Consider the following 13,999-nt stretch of genomic DNA (forward strand, 5'->3'; position numbering starts at 1 on the left):
GGAGCAGAGCTAGGAGGTCGCCCAATCCCTTGTGAGTTAAAGTCATTTAATCTTTCGCGCTATTGCTAGTCCGATTTTAATATGCTATTTAGAATTTGTGCTTAATATGATTATTAGTATCGCAAAATAAATGATTTCACTTGATTATTAATATTTGAAATAATATAAATATTATTATTAGTATGTTATAATAAGACAAACGTTATTATTTTTTTCCCTCACAAATTGCACGTCGTTTTATCTTAAATCTTTAATCTTTATTTCGATATGTGTTGGATGAGTTCATCAGATAATAATATTTATTAAATGTGGTGATTGCGATTTGGGAAATGTGGCTTGTAGAACATGCCACACCGCGCGCAGAATGATCATGGATATAAGATTATTATGGATTTGTCTGCCCTGATCGAGCATTGCTCTCTGGGCTGAGTTCAGTTGATTGCGGAGTTAAGATCCCTAATCGAGCGATGCTCTCTGGGCGCCGGCTTATTTGGAATTCAAGTGTTCAGGCTGGAGGTAAGGACCCTGATCGAGCTTGCTCTCCGGGCTTCGCACTGTTGGATTAAGAGAGCCGAAAGGCTACTAGAATTTGGGGTTTAGGGTTCTACCGAGCCACTCGTCCCGTAAAAGTAAATATATATTTTTATTTATTTATTTATTATGGTATTTGATTATAATGTGATTTGTATTTACGTGCATGGTTGATATTTTGATTCGGATGATTAATATTTTATGTGAAGGAAATAGTAGGGTATGATTATAGTATGGTTTGATATCGATTTGAATAATCTATGTTTTTCCGAGAAGAAGCAATAGTCCCTAGATTATTTGATTTTAACTCACTCTCGAGACTGACAGTCTCATTTTTACTGTTTTTCAGATTCGTGACTGTTAGTTCTCCCGCGACTCTTATTCAGTAACCCGACTCCTTCATCATCGGGTGATGTATTTGATTTGGTATGTAAATTGGTAAATCTTAGATTCTCCGCAGTAGTAATAGTAAATGTATCGCTTGTAATTTTCCGAGCTTGGGTCTCGCCCTAGTTTTTCCGGGGGCATCAAGTATTTATGTAGAATGTAGCTATTAAGATAATTTATGGTTTTAATAATATTAATTTGAGATGAGATTTGTTTAAATCAGTGAGTGTCAGGCTTACTACGGGTTTCGGTGGCCTTAAGCCTACCCATTCCCTAGTGCTGGTCACGGGCCCACGGGTGGGGTCGTGACATAGATGACCAGGTATGTCAAACTCAGTTTGGCTTGACAGTGATGGAGTTACATTTTGTACTTGCATAAGTTAAAGTAAATGTACATTAGGTTATTACAAATACATTTAGTTAAGTATATGAACTTATTACCTGTGCAGTCCCAATTGGATCATTTTCTAAGTATTGGGCATTGGGGAGTTGGTTGAACTGGAGCATGAGGTAGCACAGGTGGTGTTGTGGCACTTGGCCAAAATTCATAACTAGTAGTAGGGTTTAGCAAGTGGCTGTATGTTTTTAAATAAGCACTCACCTTGTAATAATCATCTAGATAATTCTCAGGATTATCATGCTTGTACCAGATTGCACATACTGTATGGCAGCATGGTATGCCAGTTAAATCAAACCTCCTACAAGTACATGTTCTCTCCTTAATGTCAACCACAAACTACCCCCTAGGACCAACCACTGAAACCTATCCCCCCCCCCCCCCCCCCCCCCGACCACTCGATTCGAACATCCAGAATTCTTTAGACTTCTCTAACTTAGCTATAATCTTAAGACAATATTGACTGGCATTTCTTTTCATAGCATCTCTCTTTTTGTGAATCCTTTTCATTAACTTTGTCCTAATGATCTCATTCATTGTTATAACTCCCTTAGTCCTTGACTCTAGAATGAAGCTATTAAAATATTCATAAAGATTGTTTAATAACATGTCACATTTAGGGGTTGTCCTAAAATGTGACCTAGACCAATGGTGGGGGGGTATATTGTTCATGTAGTTATGTCATCTTTTAGAAATTTCTGCAATTTTATTCTTATTTTCTGGAACATTTGCACATAAGTAGCCCTAGCAGCTCTCCAAACTAACTCTTTTAGTCCTAATGTATTAAAATTTTTCTTCAAATTATTATGGACATATCTAACACAAAATATGTGTTCTGCATTGGGAAACATCTCTTTAATTGAATGAATTAAACCCTAATTAAGCATAAAAAAAAAGAATAAACCATAATTAACAACTCAAACATATAATTGTTCACATAAATACTAAAAAATATTAAAATAAAAGGATTAGAAGCTTCTACCTACTGTCTGTCACTCACAAAGGTCCAGTGGTGACTGTTGTTGAGTTCCAAGTCAGCTGCTAGTAGGTCTAAGAACCATTTCTAGTTATTCTTGTTCTCCTTTTAAACAACTGCCCAAGCAACTGGATATATACAGTCGTTGGCATCAATTGCCACAGCTGTTAGTAGCTGCCCACCATAAATCCCCTTCAACCAACAACTGTCAATTGAAATTAAAGGTCTGCAATACTTGAATCCATCCTTTAGGGCAGCAAAACATACATATAAACCCTTGAACACTTGTTCCTCCAAATGAAGCACAATTGTGGACCCATGATTACTCCTTAGCAACTCAAGTTTGTAATCATGCAGTCTACCCAATTGCTCTCTTTCATTACCATCAATGAACTTCAGAGCAATGTTCCTAGCTCTTAAAGCCTTTAGCCTAGACACGTCAATTGTCATATCCTCCTTAACATTTTGAATAATATATTGAATTGCCTAACTTGGATCAGCCCTAAACCTTTTCACATACTTCATGGCAATGCAGTTAGCATTAAAATGTCTGTTATAGTGCTCTTTAGTGCAACTGTGATCAAACTTTGTAGACTTGATTTGCACCGTGTTCTTATCATCTGTCTTCAAGTAAGCCCAAAGAAAAAATCCACATCCTTTTTTGGACTTTGCTTTACATTTTGTTTTTGTATTTAGACCAAAAATAACTTGATTCCTGCTCCTTATTGAGTAGTTCTTCACTGCATCTTTAAACTGCCTAAAAGTACTAAACAACATGCCTATCTTCAAATTAGGGTTGGCCATATATGTCTCCTCATTAAAAATTGGCAATTTTGTCTTCCTCGAATCAATATCACTTTCATCATATGAGGAGCATGACCTAAGCTCATCATTTGGTGCATAAACAGTCTCATCTGAACCCTCACCACCAATTATTTCTTCATTAACCATTATTCTATCCCTTTCTAACTCAATATCAATAAATTTTTCAAATAATTCATCATCATTTTCATCATGCAAGTCATAATCATAATCAACAAATTCAGGGTCCTCCTCATCAGCCTCACTATCATCATCACCATGACCATCCTGTTCAATCCGTACCTTTTCTAAGCTAGTGTCATCGCTACTTAGCGTTCTCACTTCCTCAGATGATTCAATATTATCAGCATGAAACATTCTCATTTGGTTTTAAATGATCTTGTTGCATATTTACCTTATCCGTAGCATAAACATGAATCACTCTTGACTCATTAGCACTTAAAGACATCTCAATACTATCACTGTCATTATCTAAATTTCTCAAACCATCCGTGTCACTTTTCTTTGGATGCTTCCAAAACATAGAAAATGATGTAGGTACCAGACCCAATTCTTTGGCCATTGCATCTATCTCTAATCTTGACATCAAATCAGCAGAATAAAAATCTATGCTCCAAACATCTTTAATTTTTGGCCTACCCCTACCATCTATCCCAAAACAATGCCATTATATACTGAAGCACTCTGTATGAGGCACTGCATATGGTAAAATAGATAAAACAAATCAATTTTCTCTATATTACAGATTCTGTAAAATACTTATACCAATCACTTAATGCAAACACCAAGCTATATCATACAATAAAATACAATAAGGAAAAGGATTTTAAAACACCAAACACCACAACAAAATACAGAACATAAGATCATCCTTTGCAAGTTACCAAAAACCAAGCACAACCATCAACATGTAACATACAGAGCACAAGAACAAAATGCAAGTTACCATTATTTTAACTGAAGCTAAACTAAAATATAAAATGCAAGTTATATGACTTACAGTACACGAGTTGCCTTTCACTTTCTTCCCTTCGCCTCCATTCAAGAGACATTGTGCGATGCGGTCAATAATGTATAATATAAAACGCACTCTGCAATGTGAAACAATCGACAATGAACTAAGTATAAGGACAAATTTTTAAATGCGAGAATCTTGTGACAGTGGGGGTAACAGGAGTTACGGGAGTTACGGGGAAGAGGAGAGGGGAATAGAATTAGGGTTAAATTAGGGAAAATTAGGGGAATTGGAATTTAATCTGAGGATTTGGTAAGTCAACTTCATTAATTGACGTGGCACACGCTGAGCGGGCAAAACAACCGGAATATACCTACTCAGCATGCCATGTCACCACCGATTGTCGGAATTTGAACATTTGGACTAAATTGAAATACTTTTATGTATGTTTGTCACCAAATTGATTCAAATTAAAGTCTTAATATCAAATTGATATATAGTGTCAAGGATTGATACCAACTGGGCAAATTACCTATCCATTTTGTAACAAAGAAAAAGAAAAGTTACAATTTCAATTTTGATATGATTTTAGTATATACGCTAAGATTGTTCGAATATGTTTTCAACATTCATATATCAATCAAACAAAATCATTTTTCTTAATAATAATTTATGCATATTAAAACTAGTTGTTTTCATAATTTATTTTTGCTTTCGAATTGATCAACATTTATTAATGTGTCTTATCTTTATTTATATAAAAATATTAGTTTTTGAAGTTTAAAATTTTTTTTAATGTGTATTAAATTTTTGACATATAAATTTTTTATTTTACATTTGTATTATTTTTGACATATGAAATTTAAATTTATGTATAATTATATATATATTTTAATTAATTTATTAATAAGTTACGTTCCTTATTAAACACTGACTTTAACATTAAGAGATAACACATTAATTATATTTTAATATTATATTAACTAAGAAATAATTTTCTAATTAGATAATAATATTAATTCTATTATAAGAAATAATTTTAATATTTTAATATGATATTAATTAATAAATTAATTTTATAATTATATTACAATCTAAAAACCAACATCTTAAATTATATTTATAATATTATATTCAATAATAAATTAATTTTTTAATTACATAATAAATCTTTAATTCTAAAATATATTAATATCAATGTATTAATTTATATAATACTAAAATTAATCAATAAATATTTTTAGAATAATTTTATATAATTGCATTAATAAAATTCTAAAGAATTAAAAAAAATATTTAAAATTTGTTAGTTTGCTATTATTTTTAAAATATTATAAGTTAATATTAACTATTAAAATTTTATTAAATTATATCCATGAACTTGATTTTATAATTGAAATAACAATAAATGTTGTGCAACACACGGATAAACGACTAGTATATACTAATGTCTGATATTTAAATTTTTCTTGATATGTGTGTTCAATTTTTGACATATAGAATTTTTTTACTTTAACATGTATACTTATTTTTAATACATAAGATTCAAGCTGATATGTAATTTTATAATTTTTTTCTATTAAATTATTCATTAATAAGTTATATTTCTAAATAAATACCGATTCTAATTTTAAAAAATAACATATTAATTATATTTTAGTATTATATTAACTAACAAATTAATTTTTCAATTAGATAATAATTCTAATTCTAGAAAATAACATCTTAAATTATATTTAATAATAAATTATTTTTTAATTATATAATAAATTTTTAATAAATATTTTTAAAATAATTTATATGTTGTTGTACTAATAAGATTTTAAAATTTTAGATAAATTAAAAATATTTATTAAAAATTTGTTATTTTTTTAAATATTAATTTTTTATTAAATTATATCGATCAATTTGATATTATAATCAAAATAATAATAATAATCGTACAACTCGTAAATAAATGATTAGTGATGAATAAGATGGAAGTAAATTCTGTTTTTTTACACGTTTTTGGTGCAATTTTTCGTGAGGAAGAGACAAAATAATGAAATGCTGTTTAGTCATTTTCTCTAGTTGAAGTAAGTTAAACAAGTACTATTAAATTGAAGTCAAGTGGATTCTATCTTAATAAATTTCATTCAAATAGCACTAAAATAATTACTTCTATTTTTTTTTTTTAAAGTCATTTTCAATTTATATGCAGACCAAAAAAAATTTAGTCTTTTAATTAATGCTATTAATTTTTACTTTTTCTTCAAAGTATCTTTATCCAATTATTTAAAGAAGCTGTAATTTTAAAATATAAAATGTGAAAACTAATTGGATGTGATAATATTTATATTAATTAATAAAAAGTATTTTTGATAATTATTTATGAAATTAATATTTAAAAAATAGAATATAATTTCAAAAGAATAAAAAATAATTATGTTTCTAAAACAAAGGAGCGGCATATAATGTACGGAGCCTTGGTCTCATGCATAAGGAAATAGTGATAGTGGTTAATGGAGTAGTTTTTTAGGGTCAAATACACGTGCTCAATGTCTGCTTTCACTTGAATTGTTTGATGATTTTTTGATCTGAGAAAAGTCAATCGTTTGAATACTGTAAAATGTAATTCGTCAATCGAATACTTAAAAAAGTCTTGGAGTAATAATAGGTTTAATGCCTGTAAAAGTAGAGCCTTTCTTTTTTTTTAGACCATAAGTAGAGTATCATTGGGGATTTAGAAAAAATAATTCTAAAAGAATTAGCAATTTCGTATTTTTGTACGGAACCTTTCCTTCAACCTTTTCAAGACGACAAGCAGAAAACAAAATTCGAGCTTTAGGCACTTCTGATAATAGTAGTTTTTAGTGGCAATGTTTAGTCTGTATCAGTTGAGAAACCTTATTACATTAGTTGTATGATTCCAGTTGAGTAATTACTCGGACGCTGTTCTCGCATTGAATAAAGAGATCAGATGAGCAATCTTGAACCAAAAAATTATCAGGACAAACAAGATACCAACTGTATTTGTATTTTTTACACACTCGATAAAGAAGGAATTAAATACAATGATAGCAATGAGAAAAGACTTTTGTCTCCCATGCTTATATTCTCAGTTTCACACTATATTTAATAGAATGGTGTGGCAATCATTGTCAATCAATTAAATTTCAAATTAACAAAAGGAATTTTTCTTTTTTAAAGAGCAAAAAAATAATAATAATTAGAGCTTTTTGGTACAACTACCTCTGCTAGCGTTGCTGTAGCTTCCGAAGATGCTCCAACAATGAAGTAGCCTTTCGCTTTCCCCTCTCAGTGCCGCTTTTAGTAAGCTCCATCAAAGGTATGACAGCACCCAGCCTACTTATGCATGCGAGATTCTCAGGATCTCTCTTGCACAATGAAAGCAAAATGGCTGCTGCGTTCTCTTTGTTGCGCGGCTGACCTGTTCTCAACAGATCTATTAGAACAGGTATAGTGCTAGCCTTTACTATGGCAGCCTTCGCATCTTGGTTACTAGCTAGAACAGAAAGAATGGTTAGAGCCTCATCAGCCATACAGTTTCTTGAGTCTGTAAGCATCTTTAATAATGCTGGAATTATTCCGGCCCTAACAGCCCTGCCCTTGTTCCCTTGATAAATGCACAGATTGAACAAGGCTGTTGCAGCATCTTTCTTCCCTCTAGGACTTCCATTTTCAAGTAATTCTACCAAAGCAGGTATTGCCCCTGATGCACCTATTATTATTTTGTTCTCATCCCCGAGCGACAAGCTAAAGAGTGTTGCTGCTGCGTTCTCTCTTGCTTCAACACTCCCAGCCCTGAGAATTTGGACAATGGAAGGAACCGCACCAGCTAGCATTATTAGTCCCTTGTTACTTTCATAAATTGAGAGGTTAAGAATCGCAGTAACTGAATTTTCTTGTATCGGCACGTCTTCAGCAGTTAAAAGGTTGACTAGAACAGGAATAGCTCCTGCTTCTGCTATTAGTATCCGATTGTCTGTGCTTCTTTTTGATAGTGAACGAATTTCGGATACAGCTGCTCTGCGCTCCTCCACAGACCGACTTGAAAGCTTGCGGACAAGCGCCTGAATGGCTGCTATATCGCCACTTACATCACGAAAAGATCCATCACTCTTTTTTATTCTCCCATTTGCTAACGCGCTTGGCTGCTCAATATTGTGCTGAGCGCACCACTGAGTTATTACACTTCTCAGAACATAATTTGGAGTCAGTGTCAAGTGTTCAAGTTTCTGCTGAGTTTTTGGACATGTTGTGTTGCCAGTATCTATCCATCTTTGAATGTAAGACCTCTCATATGTCTGCAGAATCATAATAGTAAAACATGAATTAGAAGACAAGCATAGTAAATGTGGATGAGATTTGACATTTTAAAGCAAAACTTATTTTAAAGTGAGGCCTGAGATAGGAAAATATACCTGTCCTGTGGCAACGATAACAGGATCTCTCATTATTTCTAAAGCAATGGGGCACAGAAAATCATCAGGGATGGCAGGTGCATCAGGCTTCTTTAAGTCTTCCATATTCTTGTTGGCCAAACAATCCTTCTTGTTGCCACCAACTTCCTTTGATTCACTGACAACCTGATCCACAGTATGGCGTTTTGCCTCGCTACTGACTGAAACAACATTCAGCCTCTCTGTACCTTCATGATTAATACTACCACTGTTCTCATTAGGTCCACCTCTAGTTAACCTGTTCCCCTTCTGTATGTTATTAACTTCTTTATTCAGCTCTGCCAAGGCAAAAGACGCAGTTCTTGAGTTTAGTGACCCATATCTTTCTGTGGCCCTTCGCAACTGAGATCTTACGAGTCCGACCTAGTAAATAAAAGAAGAGTGTTAATGTTCAGCTCCATCAAGATCCCAGAGATTTATATATTTTCTACAACACACACCTGTTCTTGTACTTCCTCTGAGATGTCGAACTGATCATATGGTATGTTAGCCAAAGCCTTTTCCAGTTTCCGTGTCACAAATTGGAATTGAACAGCAAATTTCTTGGTGGCTCCATCCTTAAATCAATATATAGTGAAATTTAGAAAGGTATCTATACAACTTTAAGAGAAGAAATGTGCAGGACCGACAGTAATAAGTAGTAGTTTCAGAGTTGAAAAATTAGCCCTAAAGAAGAAAAGGAGCCTCTTCTTTGATAATGAATAGCCACTAGGATGCTTTACATCCAAAGTAGAGACAGAATTAACAAAAACAGAACAAATTTTCCCTCCTTACGAAACGTTTTTTCAATAAAAATACAAAATTTAGTATCCAATCAAATATTTCAGAAGGATTAATGACCCAATAAATTGGATTATCCTTTGATAACATCAACACGCAGTCAATTTGACTCTTGATTTGCAACAATCTTAATTATAATTCTTAGATTAAATAGGCTATATAAACTGATAACATTAAAAATAAACACAAATGTACACTGATTAAAATTATCCTAAGAAAATACACTGCAACAGAACTCATTAAAAAAGTACAAATCCAAATTAAGCAAAACCCACAAGATTAAAAAAAAATTAAAAAAAAAAAAATTGCACTTTGCACACAATTCAACTGAACCAATTACAATCAAAATAAACGAAAACAAGAAAAGAAGTGCAACATATTTGACTTACAGAATTGTGAGCAGTACTAGATTTAAAAGTGAAAGCAACCAATAGAAGACGCTTAGCAGCCTGTAAAGCACTGAAAAGATCGGAGCACCAATTCCCATTAGACGATGGCAAATCCAAGGGTCCAGATTCATCATCAAGAAGGACCTTGTTAAAATCTCTCATCTCCTCAAGTAAATGCGTCAATAGAGATATCTTCCTCACCAGATCCGTACAATCCTTCCTAAACACCAATTCATCACAGCCATTGATTCCATTTCCAGCTGATATCCCTACAATCTCTCCGACCAGTTTGAGCAGCAATGCGTGGTCGCCTCTTAAACCGCCGCCGCCGCAACCGCCAGCTGGTGCTGCTTCCATTTGGGAGGAGGAATTAGCTGTCTGTGTGTAGTTAGTTTAGAAGGGTGGTGGCGGTGACATGTCCGCTAATAATACATTTGGGTTTTTGATAATCTCTGTTTATATGTTGTTGTTGGTCTTGTAAGAGGGAAAGAGGAAGAAGGAGAGAGAGAGAGATTCGCGGAACGAAGTTTGTGCAAGAGAAAGAGAACAAAGGGATACAGTTGTATTTGTATTACAATGAGTTTTGTTTGGTTAGTGTGAGACTTTTTACTAATATGAACATTTTCTTTTCTTTTCTTTTCGGTGTTTATACGTGTGACCCTGTTACTTGACTTCTTCCGCTTAGTTGTAACTTAAAAAGAGGCAACTTTTGCAAGCCTGGAAAAAAATAAAATAAAATTGAAAGATAGGCAATTTTTAAAAATTTTATTAATTACTTTTTCTAGAAAAGGAAATTCTCAGTGTCCAATAACTTAAGTCATTAACTTTTATGATGGAGATGACCATTTTTTTTAATATTCATTATAATAATAATAATAAATCTATATTAAATATTTAATGTATGTTGACACAAAAAATTAAATTTAAGACTTACCACAAATAATAATAATACAGATTAGATAATTCTGATTAATAAGTAAATATTTTATATTAATTAAATAATATTTATTTTAAGTGTATTTGGTTCAAATATTTAATGCAGTTGTTTCTCGCTTAATAGCTATATTAAAACGTTTGGTAAAAATATTAAAGACATAGTTGATTTATACCCAGTGAGTCGATACCGATTTAGTCCCGATTAGGCGATAACTGATATAATTTTTTTATTTATTTTGATACTATTATATTTATTAGAATTTATTGATAATAATTTACTATAAGTTGATCTCATATAATTATATCTTTATATTTTATAATAAATTATTTTCATTTTAAAATTATTTTTAATAGTTAAATAATTATAATATTTATAATTATGATATCTGAAATTAAAAATTTTATTAATAGAATTTAAATTTTTAAAATAATTTTTAAATTTTTTAATAATAAATATAATTGAGCTAAAAAATAACTATAATACTTTAAATTATTATAAGTTATTTTTATTAATTTGTATCATCTAATATAATAAAATAAAATAAATTATATTTAATAATAAATTATATCTTCAATAGTTATTTAATATACTACCAAAGAATCGCTAATAAAATTTTATCAAACAGTTTAATTTATCAATTATCAACTATCAACCGCCAAATGCCTACACTAATCAACCGAACTAAGTAGAATCTTTATTTTTAATTAATTCAGCAAGAAATTGAAAATATAAATTATGAAAATAATAATTATATTCCAAAAAATATTTGTCATTAATTAATAGATATATATAATATGTAAAATATATATTATTATTAAATTAGTAATTTAATTTCAAGTATTCTTTTGTTATCTTATAATATAAAATTTTAAAAACATAAATATTTAGCAAATTTATATTTCTAAAAGAATAAAAAAAAATTAATGATAATATATAAAACACTTTAAATTTTTGTTTGCGATTGCATTTTCTTTTTAAATTTCATTTTGTCTATCCCAAAAAGGAGGAAACTTGCTTTATTTGTTTATGTATCCTTCGGTTGATTTTGATGTTATCCACAAATAGAAATTCTCAGATGAAAAAGAGGCTTCACAGAGCAAAGTAGTGGGCCACAAAAAAATACACAAGACCGAAAAAGATTGGGGAAAGACTGCAACACATTACACATGCATAGGGACCCTAGTGTTCTTGTCATTTTTCTTTTAATAAAAAAAAAAAAAACAATGGCTCTATTTGTAAACTTTTATTTGGGTTAACTTTGTGTTAACGATGTAATCGTATTTAGTTAATGCAAATTGTAAATGGTAATGCAAATATGCAATTGATGATGGGTTGCTTAAAGATCAGTCTTTGGAGGAATTTGTATTTATCTGGCATGGGATGCCTTGGAAGCAAAATAATTAGACCTCTAGCTATTAGTATTAGACAACTTCAAAGAGAAGTTCTTTATAAAGCACGCAACTAATTCAACTATGCTTTAGATATACAATTAAGAGTTAAATTATCATTAGATGCAAAACCTAGTTGTATTATCCTGGGAAGAGAAGATCTTCCTATCAAGTAAATTGATGCCTGCAACTGCAACAGGGAGGATAAAAAGACCAAATATAATATCATTTTCACTGTTAAAAGAAATGGAAAATTGGGCGTTCCTACTACTTAGAAGAAGATGATGATGCTGATGAAATTCTTTGTTGACGCTTTGGACAGGCTCTATTTCCCGGTTCTAAAGAAAATTATTTTTTTTAGAAAAAGAAAAGAAAAAAAAAAAAAGGAAAAAAGAAAAGGTAATGTTCTTCATTTGATGAGCTTGCAACCAATAATAAGCTGACTCCTTTCCTTTTCATGAATCACGATTATATATGCATCCAGCATGGATTTGAAAATCAAAGCTATGGAAAAGATAAAAAGGGAGAAAAAATTGTCCTCAGAGGAAAGTTTAGTGTTTGAAATATAAACTCTGCTGTTTCTTTTAAAAAGGGAATTAAGTAAAAGATGAAAAGAGTATTTAAATCTGAATTTATAATATTTTTCTATCACGACAGGACCATAATTGAAATTTTTCCCTTACATTAGTATTAGTAGTTATATAAAAATTTATGAGATTTATAAATGGGTGTTATTTATGACGCATGCAATAATCTCTTTAATAATTTATTTAAACGAGTATTAAATTGAATAAAAAGAAAAAATGGAAACTAAACACAAAGAGATTTAAAAAAAATAAAAATATGACCACATAACATAAGCATGAAGGAGTTATTATGTAGTGGAACAAGTGTGGGATCCACATGAAACCAAAAGAGAGAATTGGTTTGCAGCATACAGAAACAGAAGAGCGTTTGGTGATGGAGAAAGGGCAGGGCGGAGCATATTGTTATGGTTCGTTACAGCTAATTAAATGCTTAAAATTTGATTGGGCCATTTTTGAGATTTTGCTTTGTTTCTTCAAACATATCTTTTCTCTATGTATTTATTTTAAGACATTCAAATCTCGACGTGGCTCCAACTATCCAACTGCTTGTTTATATCCAATTAAAAATCAATATAAAATAAAACACAACAACAACTGGCTGTTTGTTTGGTACTGTGGACGGCCATCCCAACAAAGAAAAATAAATCAACTGTTTCTTTTGGTGCATATTATTACACGAAATGAACATTCGTTGCCACGTCCTCTGTCTGTCTATTATTTTTGTCTTCATTAATTTGGATTATATTATTTTCTTTAATCATTCAATTTTTTGAAGTAATATCCTCATTAATTCGTCTAAATTCAGTCATCACTGGTAACCAAATATTTTGGCAGTGCTTTTCTTTTATCTCTTTGATAAAAGGAAAACGAAAGAGAAGTTGATAAGATATTGATGGTGGCCCTTCTTTGCTGTACGACTGGTACCAGAAAGTATACAGATCGTTTCAGCTATGAGCTAAGCTTATGTGGCTGCTAAGCATTGCGTAAGCACCTTCCACTGCATTAATCAACTTCTAAAATTTTGAATTTCTACAAATTTTTTGTCTTAATATTTTATGTATGGGAGATAGTGCAAAAAACAAAAATGTCAACAACACAAATTATAATTACATATTCACTTAATTAGTAATCTGTAATAATTTAATACTCATACCATTGTTTTATAATGTAAAACCAAATATCTGAGCTAGTTGAAGATGACTGCAAGTACATACTTTGAGGCTTAGACAATAGTAAACTTAGTGAAATCTGTCTATATAAGGCTTCGACTAAATTATAATGGCAGGGTAATTGAGAATTAAAGCTGTATATGCCTTTATTTATATACTAACTTGATAAATAAATTATATATATTTATTATATTTAAATAATTAATGCAATGTTTAGT

The 13,999-nt window shown here is 31.0% G+C and overlaps 1 protein-coding gene across 1 annotated transcript; it reads right to left on the reverse strand.

Annotated features, from left to right (window-relative positions):
- Window positions 1–7,050: 7,050 nt before the first annotated feature.
- LOC8277358 (U-box domain-containing protein 11) lies at window positions 7,051–10,318 on the reverse strand. Its single transcript, XM_002525960.4, has 4 exons — window positions 9,701–10,318; window positions 8,972–9,088; window positions 8,493–8,894; window positions 7,051–8,375 (listed from the first exon to the last, which is right to left on the reverse strand). Exons 1-4 carry the CDS (start codon window positions 10,055–10,057, stop codon window positions 7,305–7,307), a joined length of 1,947 nt encoding a protein of 648 aa, XP_002526006.2. The 5' UTR covers window positions 10,058–10,318; the 3' UTR covers window positions 7,051–7,304.
- Window positions 10,319–13,999: the final 3,681 nt, after the last annotated feature.

This window comes from Ricinus communis, chromosome 5 (genome assembly GCF_019578655.1).
Source record: "Ricinus communis isolate WT05 ecotype wild-type chromosome 5, ASM1957865v1, whole genome shotgun sequence".
In the NCBI taxonomy this organism is placed as follows: Eukaryota; Viridiplantae; Streptophyta; class Magnoliopsida; order Malpighiales; family Euphorbiaceae; genus Ricinus; species Ricinus communis.